A 27,614-nucleotide genomic window follows, 5' to 3' on the forward strand; every position below is an offset into this window, starting at 1 on the left:
GCAAAAATCCAATGTTTAAAACGACTAAATTTCTATAACGTCTTTTTTTGTAATTTGCGATTGCTACGGAGTAAAATTGTTAATAATATGTTTAAACGTTAAGATTATCTCATCGACAGTTTAACTTACCTTGTCACCTGTTCTTCGCTTCATACAGATAGCAATGCTCCGAGCGTAAGAACAGCCCGTGCAACAGTTGAACCGTAGCAATTCCTACCCGTGCCTTTTCGCTCGTGCAGTACTATGACGATTCCTGCATAGCAAGCTGTCAAGTTCTTCGATAACTGGATGCTTGTACCCTTATATACGGCTCGTATTGTTTTTCTATTAACTAATATACATGTACAGTATATTTACATCAAATGTGATTGCTAAAACAACTAAACAATACACTATAAATGCTATTTGCATTACGTACTACACTAACATCAGTAATGAATAAAGCATAATACAAATGTTATCGGTCATTACTTATCTCAAAACAACAAGTCTATTTATATACAGATCGTCAATAGAAACTAAACATAACACAAACGAATCAAACATGAAAAATTAGTTTAAAATAGCCACCTATTATGTAAACTTTACATCGACGTGGATGTTACATATACACTAGCAAATAACAGCTATCAATGTTTATGGAAATGTAGAGATTTTTCTTACACTGTTTAAACGTGATTTCTTGATGGCGGCACTTGCCATTTACTTTATAACACGCTCGTTATTATATTGTTATTATCGTGGTTTTGCTAATCAAAAATGTATTTATATTTTCAGTGATACATGAACACTTATGAATATATAGTGATTAAAGTGAAATAATTAATTGACAAATAATCATAACTTCATTCCACAAATAAAACTTGCGCATAAAAGAACGTTTTGACTTCATTCCCTTTATCCTAAAAAAATAGCAAATGACATGGCATCAAAACAGATTAAGTGTGAAATGTGCTGTAATGAAAATGCAGTCGAATATTGCAAAACCTGTGGGAATATTGGTGAGTCGTGTGTTGAAATTCATAAAACAGGAATATCATTTAAAATCCACATCCTAGACATGTATGGAAAGGATAGATGCAATCCAAGGCGCATTATATGTGATATAAGACAGGAGATGTGTAAACACCATCCGACTGAAAAAACGTTAATATTTTGTAAAACTCATAACTCTTTGATCTGTGGTAGATGTCTACAATCCGATCATTTTTCATATGGTGAGGATGATCTTGCTGTGTGTAAAGATGCCACACATCTTGATTGTGATCAGGCTAATGATACGACCGCAGCTTTATATATAATAAGGGAAATTACACGAGACATTACGCGCATAAAGGAAAATGTTGACCAAAGAAAAGAGACAAATGATACCAACATGGTAAAAGGCAATAAAGAATTGGAGTCTTTGGAAATTAAACTTAAACGAAAAGTGGAAGATTCCATAAGAGGTTTCAGTCAGGAAACATGTACGACTAACGACAAAAACCTAGACGCAAACTCAATGGGGAGTGCGAGTCCAGAAATGCAAATGGTATGCCATGATATTGATTATATCATCGCAACGTGAATACGCTGCATCATACATTGACGATATCCTATTTACAAAATGCCATGTACTGGAGATGAAATCAAGTTATCGTCTTAAACGTAATGTAATCCGTCGTCCGTTAAGCACTGTCTGTCCACGTCCACACTACCTAAAGCATTTATCGACAATGAATATAAATGGAATTCTTCTCTGTAATAACAGAAACAAAAATATGTACATGTACAGTAAGTGTGTTCCAATGCTTCTGAAAACTGCCATTGATAATTCTGCCGTTTTTGACAACAACGCTCACAAATCAATGTTATGCTCAATATCCAAACAAGTACCGAAACCCATTGTTCACACTGAATATTCCTCAACAAGCACATATTTTTACAATCATTTCTGTTTTCTCAATTAGCACATTCTTCACAAATTTGATGTAAACTTTCACAAAAATATTGTAATTTGGTCGTTTTTACATATAATTAAGTATTTCCAACCTTAAATCGAACCTTAAATATGAACTTGATCTTAAGGACTGCGCATAGGTTTTGAATGCAAAATACCATGTATAACTGCGGACCAAATATTGCTAGCAGTTGCCACCCTCACACTTTAAGTGCCGATGTTGAAAATTATATTTATGCAATAAGTGAATACACCAGAATGAATGCACCACTTTATAATTAAAAGGTTTTTTTAAGGCATCATACATTGTTCTTTTTGTACTCTATTTGGGTTACTAGACAGCACTAAGAACTTTAGTTCTACTTCAGGTCCAACATTTAGAAATGGGCAGCCATTGTTGCCATGGTGTGTTAACATATTGTAAAAACCAGGCGTGCGTGGACAACATTTTTGTGAATGCTATAATAACAAAATTGTGTTAAACTAAGTAGTTCCTTATCATGATCGCTTCTATAATGGAATCTTTCAGCCGGCAAATGAACTGTTCACCAACGTTTTACACACAAAAAATTTTAACATTTGATTTCGTTTAAAATTAAGGAAAACTTGCCGCAAAACAGGTTCAAAACAAAACACTTTGGTTAGGGTTTGTCCGCCTTAAGGCTCATTGTTTAATAGTTAATATGAAATACGAGGTGCAGTCAAAGAGTTCCGGACTGCCAGTTTTGGGATTAGGAAAAATAAAATTGCACCGAAATAAAGCAAAAACAATAATCTAGAGGACTGTACATACATTACTTTTTAATAATACATCAAACAATCATTTTTACACTGCAAACACACATATCTCACACCATAAGGATCACTTCGTACTGAAATGACGTACTGTAAACGTTCATTAATGTAGTACGTCAACGTAGGCGCTTGTGTGCTATTCAATGTGTTTCAAAGTATTGCCCTTGAAATTCAAAACATTTTCTGTGTCAATCTACCAACTTGTTAAAAATGTATGCGTACCACTCCTTTTCGTATCTTGTTATTGCCGACCTGACGGCAAATTTAATTTCTTCTTCACTTTCAAACCTGCGACCTCGTAAGTCGGCCTTTAATCTCGGAAAAACACAAAAGTCCATTGACCCGGGACTATACGGCGGATGTTTTTAGGCTTTCGTACCCCAAAAAGTCTATTGTTCGTAACGTGTCATCAGCCCGATGTGCAGGAGCGTTGTCTTGGTGAAAAATCAAATTTTCAATTTCGCAGTCCGGACGTTTCTTTCTCAATGCGTTCGTGAGATGTCTCTGCACGACATAACATGTCACAAACATATGTTTACTCAATATGAATCCAAATCATATTAAACGAAATGCATAGAATCAATAAGAATTAAAATATATATGCAAAAAGCTACAGAAACATGCTCAGTAGAAAAACGTTAAAACATAAACCACCCGGTTTAGTGACAATGGGCAACGCCAAAGACATAAAACACAAATTCACAAACAAGAAACATAGAACAGCACACAGCTCTACAAACAGCACAGTGCATGAATACTAAATATATAAATCGCTAGAAACCAAAAGCTTCACACACAGTCTGCCTTAAAAGGTTTAAAACTGTGTGATCATAGAGTTTCATAATAAAAAGCATCATTGTACTAAAACTGGGAACAAATAAAGAAAAACATTATTAAAAATAAAAGCGACTAGTGTATGCTATTCTCTCCTTCCAAATGATTTGAAAACGTAAAATATTTGAAGAAATTTAAGTCACAGCCAAAACACTCGGAGTCAGTCAACACGTGTCCGCCAAAAACGGTTTTAAAGATAACATGAATGAGCAAATTCTTCATAAAAATCAAAGCACTGAAAGTTTAGTTATGAAAGGATGCTATATTCAACCCAATATTTTGTATTGTAAATTTACATTTTACTGACCGTTCCAAGGCGGTACCTAACAATTCTTGATAAACATACCAATTATTTATATATATATATATATATATATATATATATATATATATATATATATATATATATATATATATATATATATATATAGTTAGTATAAACATTACATTATATTGTATGTGTGATCATAAATTATATGTTGATGTAACTTACTTTTGGATAGTTATCTTTATTGAGAGTCTGGCCGCTAGGTACTGCATGTTGCAGGAGCATTCCCTGGCTGTCCATGAAGAATATGTACATTATCTTCTTTGCTGATTTCGATCTCCTTGCTTTCTAAGGAGGAAGCGAAGATCGCCTTTTCAACACCATAGACTCCCTCTTCGTTTCAGTGTCATAAAAGTTCACCCAGGTTTCATGGTAATGATATTACTTAAAAATCGACCACCCTTCTTTCTCCAGCGCTGTAGAAATTTCTCACATGCTTCTTTCCTGGTTTTCATATTTTCTTCGGTCTAAAGGCGTGGCACCCTTGCGTCTACTTATTTCATTCGCAAGTCCTTTGTCAAGATGTTGTATACATTTTCATGGCTTAATCCAACACTATCCGCTATATCGTCGATCGATTTCCGCCGATCAACGGAAATGACGCGCTGCACTTTATCGATACTGCCACTATCCTGTTGTCGACCATTTCTCTTATTGTCACTTATGTCGTCACGACCGTCCCGGAAACGCTTGTGCCAATCAAAAACGAGCGTCCTGGAACACTTCCTTAATCCATCCTCTGGATTAATTAATTTCCATGTTTTCATTGGTGACATTCCCGCTCTCGCACAGTATTTAATGACTGCCCGTTGCTCCAATCGCTCGGATGACGTTGACGTTTCTACACCAGCGATTTCTTCCATTGCTTCGGACAATGCGCATGAATTCAATGATTCTTAAGCGATGGTGTTTTTATTTGCGCATGTATTTAGAAATGACGTTGATGTGACGTCATGTTAATTTAGCCGATAAAACGGCGCCAAACTATTGCATATCTAGCGTTAATAGCAGTGATGACAATTTGGTAGTAATATTAATTCAAAGTGATCCGTAGCGTAAGTTATATGTTAAATAAACGTATTTTCAATTAAAATATGGATAATATGTTTTCATTTTTGCTAACAAAATGTAAAAATGTCGTTAGGATTCATGTGTGACAAGAATCGTCATAGTCCGACGTCAAAATTGTGCAATATATAACCAGTCCGGGAACTTTTTGACTGCACCTCGTATGAACGTTCACGTCATTTTTAAACCTAACTTGATATCAATGATTTTGTTTTATGTAGCCTTGGGTTTATGTTACCATATTTTAACTATTAATTGAACATAACATTATACATTTCCAGACGCGTAATGAACTCATCGAGGCTTTTATTCAAGCGAAAGTGGACGCAGAAAAAGCAGAAATGGTGAGTAGATTTGAAATAAAGATTCTAACTTTAGAGTTGTAGGTACACGTAGTGTAGACGTCTTGCTTTGTCACAATAACAGGGGTTTCTCTCCTAACTTAAGACTTTTGTTATAATCGATTCAATCAGTACTATGGCTGCATATACAATGTTTTTAAAGGAATTTGATTTTCATGAAAACTACGCACAATTATTGTTTCGTACACATATTGGCGTCATTTTATCCTATAGCTCACAGTAATAAATACTTCTCAAAAATTTGATATGGATTTTTATTTTTTTGCGTTTAACCTATGATGTAAGTGTAATCTGTCACAAAGTTTGGTAAGATCAAACACATGTATGTTTGTTAAATCACCTTAGTGCTGTGAATGGTTTAGTTGTATAATTGTCCGCCTCTCATTACAGTGGTCGTGATTTCGATCCCTCAGTAGGGTTTCTCTTTTATGGCATCTTATAAAGGACACAGTACTGTTTTATGCCAAGGAAACGGACTTTAGAATAATTCTTAAATATTTCGTAACGTTCCAGCTAAAAAGATTAGTATATACTGAACACTCACGCATTTACATAAAAAAACATGTAATGGCGTGTACTTGGTCTTCAGATTTTCTGGTTACAACAATAATCAAAGAACTGAAAGATCAATTCATTTTTTTTTGCATTAATGTTTTTCAGACCGTTTTTAATATATGCATATGCATACCAGGGCCAAGACTACACATATGAACGTGATTGACCTAAACCTGAATTGTTTCATTATTATAAATAACAGTTCCAAGAAACACACATTTGATTATCTCATTCCCGGCTTTTTGCCTCTCTGTTTGTCTGTAATCAATGATTATAAGTGAAAAGCTAATATTCCGTTTAAATATGTCTTAAAACTTTTGATTGAAGAAATCACTGCTAGCGAAACAGAGCTTGAAAAATACTGAAAAGATAGTATCGATAGTAAAAAAGGAAAAATAAAATGATCCATTTAAAAATGTTAAATGTCATTACAATACATGTTTTGAACATTTTTGATATGTGGAAAATAAAGTAAATCTTACTAAAAACTAGTGTTTTATATGAGTAATAATAAAATAAAGCCAATATCAATTTATTGTATGAGTGAAGAAAAAGTAGCAGTCTAAAGTAATTGGGCGATAAACATTTTTTCTATCTAAAGTTCCAGTGAACTTAACCTTTACCTTACGCCCCTCAAACGCAAGACTATTCGAAGCTAGCTCTTTCAATAAGCTACTTACACTAAAACTTGTATAACTATGCATGACTAGCTTAAATAGGTTGGATAAAAAAAACTCCCTTAAACACACTTCCATGCTAGTTTTTCAAATTATCTAACTGTAAACCAATTTTCATCACTATCCACTAATTCCGGTTTCCACAAAGGCTACCTACACAGCAACCAATACAATTATACATCAATTCAAATCTAAGTAATTTGGCGGAAACCAATGTGTCCTCCATTTTCAAAAACACTCTCAAGCTATCGCTTATAAAGAAATACCTATCCACTAACTATCACTACTACCCATGTTATATGGTTGAAACCATTTTAGCATCACTGATTTCAGCCCCCTTAAACCAATACTAAGCTAACACTTTACATCAGCTACAAACCCACCTACCTGACAACTATACTTCAATACTACCTTTACTTTTTGGTCGGAAATCAATGTTTCAGAATTTCATTCTATTTCAGTCTATTTATATTTACACTGCCATTGACCTTACCCCGACGCTCTCAAAAGTAGTCCGAAAAAAGCTCTTCACAGTACTGGAATTGTACTATTACTCTTATCGCACCCCCAAAATAAAAAAAATAAAAATGCCCTTTGAACTCTGTAAATATTTACTTGTCCTTTTCTGTCGATATTTGTTAAGGCACAATGGCACGATGAAAAGCCTCATTTTCTGAGCATGTAAATATTTATAAGCAAATATTTTGTACGAAACGCTCAAATACACAATTAATGTCATTCATAATGATCGAATATGTTAAAAATAACCAATTTCTTCTTTTTCAGACAATGAAGGAACTTTGTGACGAGCTAAAACAAGTCAAACATGACCTTGAGACGTCCGAAAAGGTGATTTGTTTTACAAACATGTTGCTTGATAGTGTCATACATATTTCAAGGGCTGTCACTACTAGTAAAACACTTTCATTGATCCTGGCATAAAGCAAATCATCTTTGATGTCTTGTAAGGATTAATTTATATGCATTTATAACACGTATGTGACTCTACATTTTAAGCGTCTTTGTCATTGGTCTATTCTTTTAAACTTTAGTAACGCCTTTTCCATTTCGGACAAGAATTACGTTGGGCAAAGTGTTACTGCAAGCGAAGCATTTTATAGAGCGAAAAGGAAACAGCTCAAGTATACATAGTAATGTCATATGTATACTACTTGATTTCAATATAATTAATAGGTTAAAATCAACCCATTGAACTAATCTCAACGACTTGATCCATATTTCAAATTTGCTAATTGATATTTATGTTGTAAATGTTTATTGACATACTCAATAGATCATGCTAAATATTAAATCTTTTAACATTGTGTTATATATAACGTAAACATAAATTAATTTTTAAGTGAAACACAATTAATACTTTTAAATGACTATTACATAAATGAAATCGTATCAAATATATTTAATAGACATGTTAGGGGGGAAAAGTATTATATGATTTTGACCCCTTATATGTACAATAATGCTAGTAGATTTGATTAAATATGCTGTTATTTTGCCTTAGCTTCTGATAGTTAGATAGCAAAATATTGGAGCCTTTTTATGTCCACTTGGTATTGAATTAAACTATAAGATGTAACATGTAATACAATGTTAACACATTTACATACAAAGCAGGGACTGTGTGTTGAGTTGAAACGTCATGTGAAACAAGACCCTTATAATTTAGATCACTTACGGATTATTTGACATTGTACGGTGTCTAGTTGTAATTATTTAGAAAATTAAGTAATCGTCTTTCATACCGATGTAAGATGGTATTCAATTTGAAAAGGTAGGAACTGTGTTATGAGGTGAAACAAGTAAAATAAGACCTAGATAATTCAGAAAAAGTGAGACCTTACACAAACATGTCTTTGAATCTTATCCCACAGATGTAAAGGATCCGACTTATTTACCATAGTCCTTCCAATTTAACAATAAGGGATTATTATATAAAGTCAATTTATATTTGCAATTTTATAAAATCATTGCCATAAGTCCATGTGCACTGATCACATAATGAAAAGAAACACATTTATTTAAAAGCAAAACAATGGAAACAATATGGTTTAAAAAGGAACACATTCGCCACCATTTTACTTGTATTTGAGAGACAGTCTTCAGAGATTAATATATGACACTGGACGTTCAACTGAAATCATTCATTTTAAAGTAAACATAACTCACACAGATACCATATGCATGTTTCAATACATTTGCTTCTTCAGACCAGTAAGCAACAATGTGATGAGCTGAAACAAGAGCTTGATACTTCGGAAATGGTGAGACGTTTTACAAAATGGTTTTACGCTTTATCCTATAGATGTATAGAGATACAACTTTAATCATAGTATCTATGTTGATAGAGAAAAAACACACTGATAAACCGTTTTTACATGTGAAAATAAATGGCTTTAATTGTTTTGAAATTTACTTGGTCTTGATAATCACCTTAATATTTATGACGATTTTTTTAAGTTCTACAATCACAAATGACAGTTTATATCGCAATTATTATTAATGTTATCATATTTATGTCTCATATTATTAAGAATGGTTAAGATTTTTAAAGGGAATATTTCTTATTTATTTCCATACAGGTATTAAATGATATGTCTTTGGAAATAAACGTTAACACTTTGAAACTACGAACATGTCGATGCTTTAGCTTTTCATATAGAATCGATATTTAAGAATGGTTATGCCTTTATTTTTCTTTGAAATAATATCTACAGTTCACAATGTCTGTCCTTTTTTGTTGATATTTAAAACCATCTAAAATATAATTTGTGAAAATAATCTGATAATAATTACAATCATTTACAATTTACGTTGAAGTTTTACAGATGAACCGTATTCAATGTTGAATTAAGTTTGTTTTGCCGTTGTTTTTGAATGACAAAAAAATATGCACTAAAAGATAATAGTTGACCACGCACCTGTTAACATCAACCAATTACTAAAAGCACGAAAACTCTCGTGCATAAACCAGTTATAATAAATGGAGCTTAAGATAATTCGTTCATACTTGTTCTTCAAAACGCTTGGAAATGAAATAATCGACTAGCATACCAACACCATGTAAAAAAGCCAATAGTTCTACTTTTAACAGTTTGGTGAGCTGAAATAAAGTATAGCAATACCTTGACAATGTCAAAAAGGGGAGACCTTTGATGTGGATTAATATTATTGCACATATTTACAATAACATCGTATTGTTTCGTGCATAAAGCACATATAATGCATGACAATGTGTAAAGATTAAATTTACTACATGACTAGTTTCGCCTTTTCGGTTCTAGAAAAAAGAGCTGGTCATAGAACAATTCAAAAAGGTAAGAGCTGAAGTATCCGTAGCACATTGACCGTCAGATTCCATTTACAACAATAAGTACACAAATTATTCAATGACTCCTGCAGGCCTTCTCTTTTTTCCGACACAATAGCTGCATTGTCTGCGAATAACAACACATAAACCAAAATCTCATCAACTGTCAGACCTGCATTTAAACCTTGCTATAACTGAAGCTCAATATCATTGAGAAAGAGAGAAAAAAAATCGGGGAGGTTATCTCCCCTTGAAACAAGCCAACATTACTGTCAAATAAATCTGACAAAGAACCAAGATGTTTAATACACATTTTCACCTTCCTATACATCGACCTCAGCAAAGACAAAAACTTTCCATCTATACCAAGTTTGATAAGTTTAAAACAAAGGCGCCCTCTATCAATGCAGTCGAATGCATTCCGGAAGTCCACGAAACAACAATACAATTTCTTCTTCTTACTTAATTGCCTTGTATAAGAGAGTTAAGTATAAACACCTGGTCAACCGTACTGTAATTATTTTTAAAACCATTCTGAGCATCTGTTAAAATATCGTGCTCTTTTGCTCACTTTTTAAGCCGGTCAATTAATATGTATGTGTAACAATAAATGAGGAGTTGTGTATTGTATAATAATGATATCATCATAATCAATCAATCATAATTAGGTCGTGACTCCACTTTTCCGAATAAAAAATACTTAATCTAATATTTAGTATAGATGGATTCATATCTATATTATTTAGTTTCACAGAATTGCGTGATAGCTAGCTCGAAATCTGTTAAGGCTTAGTAGACAATCTTTGCTTTTTGGCGGCTACAAACTCGAGCCTGATACTATCACAAAAAAATGCTTAATATTAAAAGCCAGTGCATAACATAATATATCAGATCATTGATGTACTGTTAGGTATTTCAATGTTAATGGGAATTAGCAATGCTACTCTGATATCAAGGTACAGCAACTTCTTTAACTAAAAACATGAAACAGAACATTATGTACATCCCAATGAAACAAGATATCTGTATTAACATGGATCAACATAAGAGAATGTTATTTCCTGCTGATTGTTTAGTTTCATCTGGTCTGTTTTAGATTATTATGTCTCCGACAAGAAAGGTATTCGAACAAAAGTTGCAACAGGGCTTGGAAGAATCGTCAAAAGTTAAATGAATGTTATATAACAACTAATTGTAAACAATTACAAATGTCCAATACTTGGTGAAATAGTTTGTTATTTGTCAATACAATATAATAGTAATTCTTGCTCCAAAGTATATTTGTATACGGTAGTACATGCTTTGTTTCTTTTTTTATTCATTGCATTGTAATTGATTATGTGGCACACTGTTGGGGAAATAAATAATATGATACAAGAAAATATTAAAGAACAAAGAACATTCAATATATTGCTGCCTTGGCTGCAATTGAAATTAACTTTGATTTCAAAGGTTATATGTTAAAAAAAATAATGCTATACTTAACCTGAGCATTTATAATCATGAATGTGCATACTGTGAACTCATTTATATTCGTTGGCATGAAATTTCGTGGCTTGCCGAAAATTTACAATTTCGTGGGCTACTTGAATTCGTGGTTTTTCAATTTTGAAGAAAAAAAATCGAAACTGCGATCGTTCTAGATCGTTTGCAATATCTCCACGTGCTGGTCTGTGATTTCCGTCTTTTAAGTCACTCGGTTTATGACACTCGCTAAAGTGGTACGACATGCCAATTTGTGCATATACCCATGTCATTTATCAATCAATTGATAATTAAGGTCATAAATGAAGATGTACACTGATCATAAATACAGATAAGCGAACCCATTGAATGCAAATTAAGAATTTTGCAAACTGTGAAACCAACCGAGAAGGTCCGTAATTTTGAGTAAACAATCCCTAAAGATTGTTGATGTCTACAATTTCAATCACTTTTGAATGTCATCTCATTACAATATCTAGTCACACGTTTTTGTTTAATAAGTATAATGAACGCGTTTTTATTGTACGTTGTCACATTAGGTGCTCTGTAACCTCCAATGTAATCGATTAATTATTTCATTAAAGAAAGATTCGAAAACTGACACTCATCACTCATATCTTGTAAACTTGGAGATTTTCATGGACAGCACATGACACTGTTTTGTTTTCATACTCTGCTTCTGGCCTACAAATACTCTTAAACAAGCTTAATGATTATTGCAAAAATGGAATATCACTGTTAACACCATGAAAACTGTAGCAATGGTTTGCCAAATTTGAAACCCGAGTTGAAACATTGATATATTTTGTCGCAAAAGGCTTTAGCCGACCAGGCATTAAAGGCTATTTATTCACTGAATTCACTTTTTGACGTGTCACTGGGGATAAATGAAAAACTTAAACTTTTTGACAGCATGATCATGCCTATATTTAATAATGAAGCAGAAATATGGGGTTCTCATAAAGCCCCGGACACGGAAATAATATATCTAAAATTTCTTGAACAGGTATTAAAGGTGAGAGTTCAAAGCACAAACGCTTTTGTTTATGGCGAGCTTGGGAGGTTTCCCTTAGATATTGCACGTAAAGAGCGAATTCTGAAATATTGGTTCAAAATTTTAACTAAGCATCACGGTTCTTTGGTACATGAAGTGGATTGGGATCAATGAATAATAATCTTCGTGGGTCATGGGCATTAGAGGTAAATCAATTGCTTAATAGTTTGGGTTTTAGTTATTTATGGAACAATAATGACATTTCAGTTCTTCAATTAAACAGTGTCAAACAAATATTACATGATCAGTATTGCCAACATTTGTTTTCTCTATTAGACACGTCATCCAAATAAAAAACCTATTATAGTATAAAGCGTAGGTTTGGTTACGAGAATTATCTTAATTGTATTAAAAAAGACAAGCATCGTATTTCGCTAACCAGATTAAGATGCTCAGCTCACAAACTTGCAATCGAAGAAGGACTTTTTAGAAATATAGAACAATCTGAACGTAGATGTATATTTTGTCAAATGAATGTTGGTGACGATGAGTTTCACTTTGTGCTTGTATGTCCTTTTTACAGAGACATACGGATTTAATGCTTACCTAGATATTTTTGTCATTGGCCCACAATGCAAATATTTAAATTGTTAATGACAGCTGAGCAGAATAGTACACAAATTAAACTTGCTAAATATGTATATATTTTAACTTTAAGACGAGAAAGTATCATAAACCAATACATGTTTATTTATTTTTTTTTATTTTTTTTTCTTGTATTGCTATTATTGCTTGCTTTTGAAACAATTGTGTGTTTTTTTGTTGTTGTTGTTTTTATTATTTTTTTCTTCTTAAGTCTGATCAGTGAATTAAAACCAATAATAATTATGCTCTGAACAGTGGCCTTACAACAAACACTTTTCATCACTAACATACCCGCTACTGTCAAAACATGCCTGACCGCATTAGCGAGGGTGGTCAATTTATAGATATTGTTCTGAAGGAATAAGGTACGCCACTGTTCAAGCAATTTCACGTTAATAATTACATTTTTTACGTGAATTATCAATATCCTGATAGTGTTATTAATATGTGTATTATAATATCATGCTCTTCTCATGTATGTAAATAAATGTTACCGCCAGAAGTAAAGGCGATGAACTTGAATGTTTGTGCTAATAAACTATTGAATTGAATTGAATTGTTAAGGCTGATATAATATATTTACAAAACAACGAAATAAGTAAGATATAAAGTGAGACCGATATTAACGATGTATACAGCGGCCTCTGTAACGAATAAACTAGACTATGTACATAACAAGGCAATTGAAAAAGTGATTAAAGGGTTTGTATTTCGTAGGATCTTGAATTCGTGGATCACCCAACCCACGAAAAACACGAACATTAATGTCCCACGAACATTAATGATTTCACAGTACAGTCGAACCTCTTTATGTCGACTTTTTCGGGACCTAGTGAAAAATGTCGAGATATCGAAAAGTCGACTCATTCGAATTACAAAAAATATCACCAATCCCAACACGTTTGAGTTGGATTGTACGATGTTTACATCCACAATTGAACGGTCTTGTTAAATATTTTAGTCGTGAAAACAGCGAACTTATTATAGAAAAATAAGTGAAACAAAAGAAGAATTATTTGTGTCATTTTTTTTTTACCTTTATAGATCACACAAAACACATACAACCACAATTGCATAAATTTGTACATTGTAAGATTTTATACCGGGTACTTCTTTGAATTGGTCGACCAGAGCAGTGGAACTGACATTTGACATTTTGTAGTTATTTTTTTTGTTCCCATTCGGGAATGATATCTAATCAATAAAATGTTCATTTTTTAATACAATACCAAAGAGCTTGAGCAATAAATGTCTCTTTAATTAAATACATAAACAAACAACTTAACTTATTAGCACTAACCAATAACATTTGTGCATCTCCCAATTATGACAGTTTGTTATATTGACACGTACGGTATTTTGCGACATGCCGCAAACCGTCATGAATATTTTCACACCTACGTCTCGATCTACAGTTCGACATAAATAACATAGGAAACGTGTTAAATTTGACCACTGGGACTGAAAAACGAGGTCGACATAGCGAAAAAGTCGAGATAAAAAAATCGACACATTAACAGATTTATTTTATAAAGAATAAGAAGGAATAAATTCGGGACCGGAAAAAAAGTCGACATAACCGAAAAGTCGTCTTATCCGATGTCGACATAGCGAGGTTCAACTGCTGAAAATGGTCACTGGTTCTTAGCTTTATTTTTTATAGAATATGATTATATTAATTGTTGTTGATACTAATAAGTAATTAAGGTAATTATTCCCATGTTTACAGAAAATAAATGCACTTTGTAATGAGCTGAAACAAGTGAAACAAGACAAGATATTTCAGAAAAGGTGATACCAGTTATATAAACATAATTACAAATCTAAGTGTACATTTTTATTCAGGGAAAGCACGTATATTCAACCGTGCACATTAGTCCTTGCAAAAAACGAATTCATTAGATACATTATGTTTAGTTTAATTATATAAATTCGCAACAAAAGCAATATTCTATGCGTACTGACATTTTAACCCAACCCACTTACTAATAATTTCGCCTTTATGATTTCAGAAAAGAAAGATTCTCGAACAAGAATTACTGAAAGCAAAACAGGGCATAGAGGAATCAGAAAAGGTAAGAAAAACATTTTCTACAGAAACCTATATTCCTATAAATAAGATATTTGAACAATAGAAGTTATTGATGACGCTTTATGACGCCCAAGAACCTGAGTAGAACGAGCAATATTTACTCACTCGAACATATTCCAATGTCCATTACATCGTATAGAATGTTTTAGTTAACCTAACTTGTAACTAGTACACATGTAAGAATATTCGAACACGTATTCAGACCAGAAATGAACTATGTGATGAGCTGACACATATAGAACATAACCAAGATAGTTTTGAAAAGGTAATATTTTAACAAACATGTTTTATAAAAATCTTACATCTACAGGGATAGAACATTCAGTAAAACACAAAACCCTGGTAAATTAAACGTCGGTTAATGTGAAATAATTGGTTTCAATTCACTAAGCATTATTTGAATTATCGTTTCATTTGAATAACTTCCATTGCCATCAGAGTCAAAACTACTGAAATAAAATCTTATTAATCTGGAAAAGGTTAGACAAACATGTTAATGAGGAACCGGTGTTAATGATTGTATGAACGTCATTCCGCATTTTTTTTTTAAATTCTTTGCTAATTACTAAACCTCAATTGTATAATGCTTGTCGACATGTTCATCTATTTAGGAAGTATTTTCATTAACTTATTAATGAATGATGCTTTTATAATTTATATGTAACAGAGATACAATTTTAATTGACCCGGGCAATTCGGGAGAAATTTGAATTAATCCCTTTTTCAATATCGGCATTTTCTTGTCTTGTGACCTTATTTAAGCATATTTAGCTAGCTGAAATATGTTGCCATGCAAACATTGCGAAAAGAAGTTCAAATGAGTTAAATAAGGTTATATCCATTTCTTTGAACAAAACGAACTACAAAATACTGAGCAAATTGATATAGCTTTTGTATGTTTAGTAATTGATAACATTTGCTGAGTCAGGTTATATAACAATTATTGTGTTTGCAAGTTAACCATAATATATAACAAAATCCAATACATCACATCAATATTGATCTTCCTAATCTTAAGGGACTAGACACGAGATTGTCGTCGATTATACATATTTTGTACATGCTTTAAAGACAAATGAGTACTTGATTTCTACTTTATGTCCAAAATTTTAAAATGGCTGTCATTGTTAAAATAATGGACAGACAGAAGAAATAGTGGTATGGTGTGATTAACATACTTTAAAAACAAGACGTACGTTGACAAATTTTTGTGTACGCTAACGTAACATAATTGTGTAAAACCTAGGAGTGCCTTATCATGATCGCTTCTGTGATAGAACCGTTCAACCGGCCATTCAATTTTACACCTGCCAACGTTTACATAAAAAAGTTTGACATTTTATTTTCGTTTAAAATGAATTAAAACATGTCGTCACACAGGTTCCAATCAATAATTTTGGATTAGGATTTGGTCGCCTTTAGGCTCATTGCTTTGTAGCTGATGATATATAAATGTTCATGTCAGGTTTAAACCCAACTTGATATTACTGATTGTTTCTTGTAGCCTTGTCTATATGTTACCATTGTTATAAACTACAAATTGGTAATGACTCATGTTATTATACTTTTCAAGGGGTGTAATGAACTCATCGAATCATTGAATCAAGCGAAACTGGACGTAGAAAAAGCAGAAACGGTGAGTCGATGTTAAAACAAGAAGTTGACTTAAGAGATGTAGAAGCACATGGCGTAATCGTTTTGCTGATATCACAAAACGATGAATTTCCTGTGATAACTGAAGACTTTTGTAAAAATTCATTTAATCAACAATATGGCTGCATATATATGTTATTTTATCTCACATTTGAAAAATATTTTTAAAGAAATATGATTTTCATGAAATCTACGCACACTTATTGTTTCATACACATTTTGTCGTCATTGAATTCTAGAGCTCACGGTAATAACTGATTCTTAGAGAGTTTGATATGGATTTCTTAATTATTCTTGCGTTTAAACCATGATATAATTGATATCTGTCACAAACTTTGGTAGCATCAAAAGCATGTATATATGTAACATCACCTTAGGGCTGTGAGTGGTCTGGTTGCATTTATTGTCCGCCTCGCGTCCAAGTGGTCGTGTTTTCGATTTTTCTTTTAAGAATGTCTTAAAACGTTTGATTGCATGCACGAAAAGGATTCGAAAAAGAAACACTACAAGCGAAACAAAGCTTAGCAAAGACTGAAAAGGTAGGATCAATAGTAAACAAAGGGAAGATATAAAAATACGATGATCCATTTAAAAAATGCTAAATGTCATTACAATATATTTTTTATCTATTTAAAGTTGTCATATATGGTATAATAAAGTAAATCTAACTAGAAACCAGATTTTAATATGAATAATAAGAAAATATAGCCAATCAATTTCTTGTATGAGTGAAAAAAGTAGCAGCCTAAAGTAATTGGGCGATTACCTTTTTGATAATTTAAGCTACAGTGAACTTAACCTTTACCCCACGTCCCTGAAACGCAATTCCATGTTAGCTCTCCACAAGAGCTACGTTCTCCTCTACTTTAATCACTATCCATCAATTCTAAAATTAATAATTTGGCGGAAAACATTGTTTTATTTTTAGTATTTGTGACATTGTCCTTGACCTACCGACCCCCCTCAAAAGTAATCCCAATCTAGCTCTTCTCATAAGCTTCCTATAAGCAAATCATCCATAAATTCTAACTAAAGTTAGTAAGTAGAAACATGTTTATGTATAGTAAAAGTGACTTTGACCTTGACACCAACCCTTAAAAGCAATACAAAGCTGCCTCTTCACATAAACAATCTAAACACCGTCTTTCATAACTAAACATCCATTCTTACTTAAGGTATTGGGCGGAAACCATTGTTCTATGTTTAGTACAGTGACTTTGACCTTGACCCAAACCCTGTCAAAAGCAATCACAATCGCAAAATTCGGCAGAAACCATTTTTAAAGTGACTGTGACCTAGACCTTAATCCCCTGAAAAGCTATTCAAAGCTAGCTCTTCATATTGGCTACTTACAGCACACATTTCATTACTATACATCACTAGCTTAAGTAATTTGGAGAAAAAACAACATTATCCTTATTTTAGTGACAGCGTCTTTGACCCCTCAAAGTATTCCCATGCAAGTTCTTCAAATAGCACATATTTTCATCACCATCCAATAATTCGTACTTGAATAATTGCGCGGAATCCGTTTCCCTATTTTAGTAACTGATACATTAACCTTTGCATTGACAAACCCCCCTCCAAATAAAATAAAAAAAAAAATCACAAAGTCTACCTACACAGCAACTAACAAAATTATCCATCAAATTCAAACCAATGTTTCCGCCATTTTTCTGTTTCTAGGGAGTGTGACAATGGCCTTAACCGCATCCAATCAAAAACAATCACAAGCTAGCAATTATCATAATCTATATACACATAACTTTCATAAATATCCATCAATTCTTACTAAAGTTAACAGCCTAAATCATTTTTTTCTATTTTTGGTAACACTGACCTTGACATTGACTCCATTTCTCTCAAAATAAATCCCAAGCTAGCTCTTAACATAAGATAGCTACATATTAACCTTCATTAATTTCATTCAGTACTTGCTTAAGGCTTTGGGGGGAAACCAATGTTTCTGCCATTTAACAATTTTTAGTAATAGTAGTATTGGCCTGACCACAAGCCCCCCATTCAAAACAGTCTCAAGCTAGAACTACATGTAAGCAATCTACTCACTAACTTTCACGTCTATCCATATCAATTCTTACTTAAGTTATTGGTCGGAAACCTCTTTTTTACTTTTAGTTTGCCTTGACATTGACCTCAGCTCCCTCAGAAGATATCTCAAGCTCTTTACATAAGCATCTTACAAACCATTCAGCAGCATTACCTATCAATTATAGCTGAAGTTAATGGGCAGAAAACATATTTTTATATTTAGAAACACTGACATTGACGCAATCCCCCTGAAAAGCAATCCACCGCAAACTTTTTAAATATGCTTGCTACAGACCAAGCTGCATTAGTATACTTTAACACTATCTTAAGGTTTTAGAGGAAAACTAATTTATCCGCCAATTTTTCTTTTTTGGCCTTGACCTCGACCCCTTAAAAACAATCTAAAGCTAGCCCTTCACAAAAATACCAACTCACTAACTTTCACTACTATCCATCACTTCTAGCTTAAGTTATATGATTGAAACCGTTTGTTTTAACTATAGTATCACTGACCTCAGCCCCCTCACACCAATATTGAGCTATCTCTTAACATAAGGTACAAACATACCAACTTAACAACTACATTTATGTGCAAAACTATAGAAACAAGCTCAGTATCAAAACGTTTAAACATAATCCAGGTTTAATGGCACTGGGCAAACGCCAAAGACAACAACAAAAGCTTTCCTTTTTAGTCGGAAATAAATGTTTCATTATTCAAGTGACCTTGACCCCGTCCCTCTCAAAAGAATTTCGAAACTAGCTCTTCACAAGTACTCAGCTATGACTCTAATCGCACAAAACAGAAAACATAATGCCTTTTTAAACTCTGCAAATATTTATTTGTCCTTTCAGGGTACGATGGCACGATTTCGGGCATCATTTTCTGAGCATGTTAATACTTATAAGCAAATATTTTGTATGAAACGCTCAAATAGACAATAATCGTCATTCATACCGATAACAAATGTTATTTTTTTTTTAAATCCTTCTACTTCTACAATGAAGGAACTGCGTGACGAGCTAAAACAAGTCAAACATGGCACTGAGACGTCCGAAAAGGTGATGTAATTTACAAACATGTCGATTCATCTCGTCATTCACATGTGCAGGGATATCAATGAGAGTAATCACTCTCATTGATCCTGGCATAAAGCAACTGTTTCATTTCGTGTATGGAATCATTTCAATGCTTGAATACCAAATATGTGATTTTACATTTTAAGCGTCTTTGTCATAGGTCTATATTTTATAGTATCGCCTATTCAGACAAGAAATACGTACGACAAAGAGTTACTGCAAGCAAAGCAGGTCATAGAACAATGGGAAAAGGTTCGAGCGCAAGTAAACATTGTAATGTAATATTGTATAAGTGTATACATTCTATATAGCTAATAGTCTAAAATCAACCCATTGAAATAATCTCAACCATTTGATACATGTTTCAAATTTTCAAACTGACATTTCTAAATGTTAATTGACATATTCAGTATACTAAATATTAATTAACATTGACGTATAATATGCGTTAAACTATAAACTTTTCTATGTGAAACACAATAAATATTTTTAAACAAACTTTAGATTATTCAAGTCATATCAAATAACTTTAATGAACACATTAAGGGATATTAGTATTATATGATATTGACACAATTTAATATGCTGGTATTTTCCCGTTGCACCTGAGAAGAACGAGTTAAATACCTAAATAGTGGAGCCTTTTTCTGTCAAATTGTAATTGTATTGAAATATAATGTATAAAATGTAATACGATGGTAACACAGACAAGCTTGGATTTGTGTATTGAGTTGAAACGTCAGGTGAAACAAGACCTTTATAATTCAGATCGCTAGTTTCACATTTAACGATGTATAGATGTAATTGTTTAGATAATATAGTAATCGTCCTTCAAACAAATGAAAGGGGTAATACAGTTTTAATACGTTGACAGACAAGGCAGGAACTGTGTAATGAGCTGCAACTAGTGAAGCAAGACCTATATAATTCAGAAAAGGTGAGTCCGTACATAAACATGTCTAGGGCTTATTATATAAAGTCAATGTGTATATGCCATCTTTTATAACAAAACATTACCATAGGTCCTTGTGCACTGATCATATAATTAAATCTACTTATTTTAGGTATCGTCTTCAAGCCCTTTTAGTTTAAGGAACACATGTATTTAATAGCAAAACAATGGAACAATATGATTTATAAAGGAAAACATTTGCCACAATTCTACTTGTGTTTGAAAGACAGTCTTCAGAGATTACTTCAAGACACTGGACTTTCAACTGAAGTGTTAGATGTATAAATAATTCATCTTAAAGTAAACATAACTCACACAGATACCATGTGCATGTTACAATATGTTTGATTCTTCAGACCAGGAAGCGACGATGTGATGAGCTGAAACAAGAGCTTAATACTTCGGAAAAGGTGAGACATTTTACAAAATGGTTACACGTGTTATCTTATAAATGTATACATATGGAACTTAAAGCATAGTATAAATGTAAACAGAAAAAAGAGAAACAATAGTTATCAAAGGTTTTTACATGAGAAAATAAATGCCTTTAATAAAATGAAATTTGCTTATAACAACATCCGGATTAAGTTTGCAAATCCGGAATTTTTGCAAACTTATTTTTTTTTATTTTTCACCCAATGTTTTTTATTCTTGTATTTTTAAAATGTGTTAGGTAATACTAATAAGAGATATTTTTTGTTTCCTGAAATTTAATTTAGAAATATGTTTTTTTGGCATTTAAAGTCAACTTTTCCAATGGGAGTCCCATTGGAAAATGGCCTTCCCATTGGAAAATGGCTTTTTCAAGCTTTTCCAATTGGAAAACTTGCTCTATTAAAATTGTGGGAGAATTTGGAACATATTTTTTTAAATTGAAATTGACTGTTTAATTAAGAATATTTTACACTCACTACATGAAAGATAATATATTCATTAAAAATGAAGAACCGATAGATTCATTTAAGGCATTTGTTTGCGAATCCTTCCCATGAGTGAATCTTTCCAATTGGAGGATTCCCACATTCAAAGTGGGAAAGTATGAACATTGGAAAATTCCAATTGGAATATTTGGTTAATGGGAAAATTCCAATTGGAGAATAAAGTTCAGTTTTAAAATGGGAAATTTCCAATTGGAAGGACAGGTAAGATTTTGTAATGGGAACATGTAGGAAATGGGAATAAAGAAAAATATTGCCATATTTAAAGCAAAAATTAGCAAAATGACACTTCTTACAATGTCCTTACCTGTCAACTGTCGACTTATCCATATTCCTCATCGCTGTTATACTATACAATGGTTAGCATGACGTCTAACCATCGTATTGCTTCATTAACCCTGTATCAGATACTAGTACAATTTTTTATCCGATTGAAAAAAAAGACAAACAAAACAATCCATCTTTCATCAATGTCACAAAAACGCTGTCGTTAAGCTTGATTACAAACATCTTGCCATTTAACCGATTATTTTCAAGGTTAAAGGCAACTAAAATTTGGTCAAGAATTAGCATTAATGAAGTTCTTTGAAGTCGAAGATATAAACATTTTTACACTTCTATCTTTTTTAAAGACCACATGATTATGTTTATATATTTACACAAATTATAAAGGAGTCGGAGAGGTGATGGAGATCTATTGTATGAAAAGGCTTAATTTATGGTATTTATGGGTAAAAATAGTGAAGGAACGACTCGCCATACTGTCATTATTTCATGTACATTGTGCTATATGAAATTATTCTCGTTCACCAGAGTGATGGTGCCATGCGTTACACATTTGATTTATCACTATCAAACCTCTTGTAAATGAGAATGTGTGAATATGGTGTTGATAAATCAATGAATGGTTTAGAAAATAAACATTTTGAATTTTGAAAAAAAGAAGCCTGAACTTGAAGAATACTGCCATGACTAATGAGATGCAATGTGCCAGACCGCAAAAGTTTTATCAGTGAACTTATTAAAAGACAATTAAGATATTACATTCAAACAGGGAAAAAGTATTATGAAAACCTATCGCTGTCGCTAAAGTAATGCACCAGTCAATGGTAAGCATCCCCCCACCCCAGGTCCGGGGGGACAGTCGGTGGTTTTGTGTTCGCGCCAAAATAGCGGGGAATTGGCCTTGGACCGACTGTGTAGCTCAAGGAATTTGGTCGAAGCGCTAGCGGTTTAAGCGCCCGGCGTGCGCCACCTCTAAAGTAATCGAAGTTTACTGTTTTCATCAATATCGGAGAAACAAAGGTAATAAAATAAGCTCATAATGCACCATTTCCGACTACATACATGAGGGAGTAACCCCAAATTCCCGTAAAACAGTTTATGCCATATACTTTCGGTTCTGAGGGAGGAGCACATGTCAAAACTTGCGCCCCTAAGTTACTACCCCTCTAACATCAATTCCTGGAACCGCACCTGCGATGTGCCATGTTTCCGCAACCTTGGAGATTTAATAAAAACGCTTCTGTTTCTGGGGCTGTGATTACGAAGTTCGTAATCACTGCTTCTGCTGTAATAAACCAAGATGATACTTGACTTCTACTACTACAAGTTACCTAGATTCACGTGCATTATTTAGCACGTTATTGCTATGTGTTTCACAAGATTTATACCCTGTGTACTGCTAATATTTAGCATTCTCAAACATTTATTGTTGAATAAGATTTTAGCTGATAGCTATTTTCTATTTGTCTGAAGATGATGAAAAACATAATCTTATATATTCAACCTCAATTCAGTTTCCTAGTCTGAATTTTGAGAGGATACAAAAAGTATTCCTGGTGGGTACAACCTTTAAGGTAAAAGACAGACACAAATACATGCATGCCATACTTTTGAGAGGCTTTGCAGTGGATTTTAGTCTGAATTCCAGTGAATATTGGTCTAAAGTCCAGCGGATTTTGGTCTTAACAATATCAACATTTATTATTTAAGACTATACAGAAATTTGAATGCATATTTACTTATATTTATTTAATGATCTATAATACATACAATAAAAGAATAAATAATATATTATGAAATTATAATCAATTGTCAATGCATATGATAAATAAATAATACATAAAACAAGAGGGCCATGATGGCCCTAAATCGCTCACCTGAGTAAAAGAGTTTATCCTTTGTTATTAATATAGCTTGTTTCTCAAAGAATATTGAACAAGAGCTGTCAAAGTATGTGACAAATGCCCCCCAATGTGACATTGATCTATGAACAAGAGCACTGCGAAACGGAGCATTATACGCCCGCAGAAGATTCGGCTTGAGGTCCTTTTAATGTAGTGATGATTTGTATAAAGTTATTTGAAAATCGCTTTATTAGTTACCAAGTTATGGCCCGGACACGGAATTGCTAACGGACGAGTAACAAAGATGTGGCCCGGAAACAGAATTGCTAACGCCCCCCATGGTGATTCTAGTCTTTGAGGTATGGACCTGGAAATTGCGCGTGACACATCCTTTTGGACACGGAATTGCTAACAGACGAGTAACAAAGATGTGGCCAGGACACAGAATTGCTAACGCCCCCCATTGGTGATTCTAGTCTTTGATTTATGGCCTGGACATGGAATTGGTAACGTCCCCCATTGCTAACGAACGAGTAACAAAGATGTGGCCAGGACACAGAATTGCTAACGCCCCCCATTGGTGATTCTAGTCTTTGAGTTATGGCCTGGACATGGAATTGCTAACGTCCCCCCCATGGTGATTCTAGACTTTGAGGTATGGACCTGGAAATTGCATGTGACACATCCTTTTAATGTAGTGATGATTTGTATAAAGTTATTTGAAAATCACTTTATTAGTAACAAAGATGTGGCCCAGACACAGAATTGCTAACGCCCCCCCCCCCATGGTGATTCTAGTGTTTGAGGTATGGACCTGGAAATTGCGCGCGACACATCCTTTTAATGTAATGATGCTTTGTATAAAGTTATTTGAAAATGACTTAGTGACCAAGTTGTGGCCCGGACACGGATTTGCTAACGCCCCCCATGGTGATTCTAGTCTTTGAGGTATGGACCTGGAAATTGCGCGCGACACATCCTTTTAATGTAGTGATGATTTGTATAAAGTAATTTGAAAATCGCTTTATTAGTTACCAAGTTATGGCCCGGAAACAGAATTGCTAACGCCCCCCATGGTGATTCTAGTCTTTGAGGTATGGACCTGGAAATTGCGCGCGACACATCCTTTTAATGTAATGATGCTTTGTATAAAGTTATTTGAAAATGACTTTATTAGTGACAAAGTTGTAACGCCCCCCCCCCATGGTGATTCTAGTCTTTGAGGTATGGACCTGGAAATTGCGCGCGACACATCCTTTTAATGTAATGATGCTTTGTATAAAGTTATTTGAAAATGACTTTAATAGTGACAAAGTTGTGGCCCGGACACGGAATTGCTAATGCACCCCCATGGTGATTCTAGTCTTTAAGGTATGGACCTGGAAATTGCGCGCGACACATCCTTTTAATGAAGTGATGATTTGTATAAAGTTATTTGAAAATCGCTTTATTAGTTACCAAGTTATGGCCCGGACACGGAATTGCTAACGGACGGACAGACGGACAGACAGACGGACAGACGATGGAGGCCATAACATAATACGACCCTTCGGGCGTATAAAAAGTTTATCTTGCCTTTATGTGTCAAATACATATTGCAAGTTATATTAAATTGCCTCTGAGCAAAAAAAAAACCAATCATACTAAATGACAGCCAACACTCTTTATGTCCTCATATTCAGCATTCCATAATGAATAAACACTTAGTGTATCTTTCACCTTAGAGGTAGGGACATGGGTTTTGCACACGACACGTTGTCTTGGTATGTTGAAAACATATGGCATTTTCATTTTAAAATCTGTCCATATAAGAGAAAGTCACAGCGCGGACAGGACAGCCTATAATTTCCTTCAGGTTGCCATGGCAACCAGAGTTCTGCAAGGAATTAATTTTTTTTAACAATTTTGAAAAAGCACCAACCAAGGATCATTCCTTTGAAGTTTCATCAAAATTGACCAAGCGGTTTAGGAGAAGATGATTGTAAACAATTGTTGACACTTTTCCTTTAGGTTGCCATGTCAACCAGAGTTCTAAATGGAATTAATTTCTTTGAACAATTTTGAAAAAGCACCAACCAAGGATCATTCCTATGAAGTTTCATCAAAATTGTCAAAGCGGTTTAGGAGAAGAAGATGATTATAACCAATTGTTGACATTTTCCTTTAGGTTGCCATGGCAACCGGGCCAAACAAAATTATGTGAACAAATTTAAGAGAGGTCCATGCAAGGACACTTCAAACCAAATTTGCTGAAGATCTATCAAGGGGTTCATACGAAGAAAATGTTAAGTTTTTTTACTAATTTTAGCTCTGGTGGCCCTTAAAAGGGGCCAAACAAAATTATTTGAAAAGACCTGACAGAGGCCCATGCTAGGATGCTTCAGACTTGAAGATCCATCAAGCAGTTAATAAGATCAAGTTGTTTAAAGGTTTTTCTATTTTTTGCTCTGGTGACCCCTAAAAGGGGCCAAACAAAACCATTTGAACAAAGTTGAGAAAGGACCATGTAAGGATGCTACATATCAAGTATGGAGTCATTCTGACCTTTACTTTCAGAGGAAAAGATGTTCAGTGACAAGACAATGTAAAAAACAAATGACCCCTGAGCAAGGCCAATTTGACCCCGGGACAATAATTTGAATACCTTTGGTGTAGGTCCACTAGGTAACACTATATACCAAATATGAAAGCTCTAGGTCTTATATTTTGGAGAAGAGGATTTTTAAAGTTTTATTATATAAGACTATATAAAAACAAATAACTTTCAGGGCGGGGCCAATTTTGACCCTGTGGCAATAATTTGAACAACTTTGATAGAGGTCCACAAGATGATGTTGTATACCAAATATCTAATCTCCTGGCCTTACGGTTCTGGAGAAGAATATTTTTAAAGATTTACTATATAACACTACGTAAAAACAAGGACCCCCTAGGCGGGGTCAATTTTGACCCTGTGGCAATAATTTGAACAAATCTGGTAGAGGTCCACTAGATGATGCTGTATACCAAATATCTAAGCCCTGGGCCTTACAGTTTCGGAGAAGATTTTTAAAGATTTACTATATAACACTATGTAATGAAACTAGTGACCCCTGGGGCTGGGCCATTTTTGACCCCAGGAGAATAATTTGAACAAATGTTGTAGAGGACCAGTACATGATGACACATACCAATTTTCAAGGTTCTAGGCCTTGTGGTTTATGAGAAGAAGATTTTTAAAGTTTTCCCTATATAAGTCTATGTAAAACAAGTGACCCCCGGGGCAGGGCCATTTTTGACCCCAGGGGGATAGTTTTAACAATTTTGGTAGAGGACCACTAGATGATGCTATATACCAAATATTAAGGCTCTAGGCCTTGTGGTTTTGAAAAATAAGATTTTTAAAGTTTTTCCTTTCCGTTGCCATGGCAACCAGAGTTCTGCATGGAATTCAATTCTTAGAACAATTTTCAAAGGGGACCACGCAAGGAACATTCCTGTAAAGTTTGGAAGAAATTGGCTAAGCGGTTTATGAGGAGATGTCGTTTAAAGTAAAAGTTTACGGACGGACGGACGACAGACGGACGCCGGACAAATTGTGATCACAAAAGCTCACCTTGTCACTATGTGACAGGTGAGCTAAAAACATTTACTTATTAATTATTATAGCACTGCGCATAGTAATATACTTTTCATTTTTTCATTCCCCCCTCCCCCCCCCCCCCCGGGAAT

General features: G+C 33.8%; 1 protein-coding gene across 3 annotated transcripts in view; it reads left to right on the top strand.

The window, feature by feature from the left end:
- The first annotated feature begins 927 nt into the window (after nt 1–927).
- The window catches only part of LOC128241437 (putative uncharacterized protein MYH16), a 97,938-nt gene continuing 71,251 nt past the window's right edge, over nt 928–27,614 (top strand). Inside the window, exons 1-10 of one of the 3 annotated variants that reach the window (XM_052958357.1) lie at nt 928–1,531; nt 5,246–5,308; nt 7,345–7,407; nt 8,787–8,840; nt 9,861–9,893; nt 15,023–15,085; nt 16,676–16,738; nt 19,813–19,866; nt 20,759–20,821; nt 21,193–21,246. In XM_052958357.1, coding sequence (XP_052814317.1) covers nt 950–1,531; nt 5,246–5,308; nt 7,345–7,407; nt 8,787–8,840; nt 9,861–9,893; nt 15,023–15,085; nt 16,676–16,738; nt 19,813–19,866; nt 20,759–20,821; nt 21,193–21,246 — 1,092 coding nt within the window. In that variant the 5' untranslated portion in view covers nt 928–949. The remainder of the gene's footprint in view (nt 1,532–5,245; nt 5,309–7,344; nt 7,408–8,786; nt 8,841–9,860; nt 9,894–15,022; nt 15,086–16,675; nt 16,739–19,812; nt 19,867–20,758; nt 20,822–21,192; nt 21,247–27,614) is intronic. The other 2 variants (XM_052958358.1, XM_052958359.1) reach the window with 2 other exon arrangements.

This window comes from Mya arenaria, chromosome 7 (genome assembly GCF_026914265.1).
Source record: "Mya arenaria isolate MELC-2E11 chromosome 7, ASM2691426v1".
Taxonomy (NCBI): domain Eukaryota; kingdom Metazoa; phylum Mollusca; class Bivalvia; order Myida; family Myidae; genus Mya; species Mya arenaria.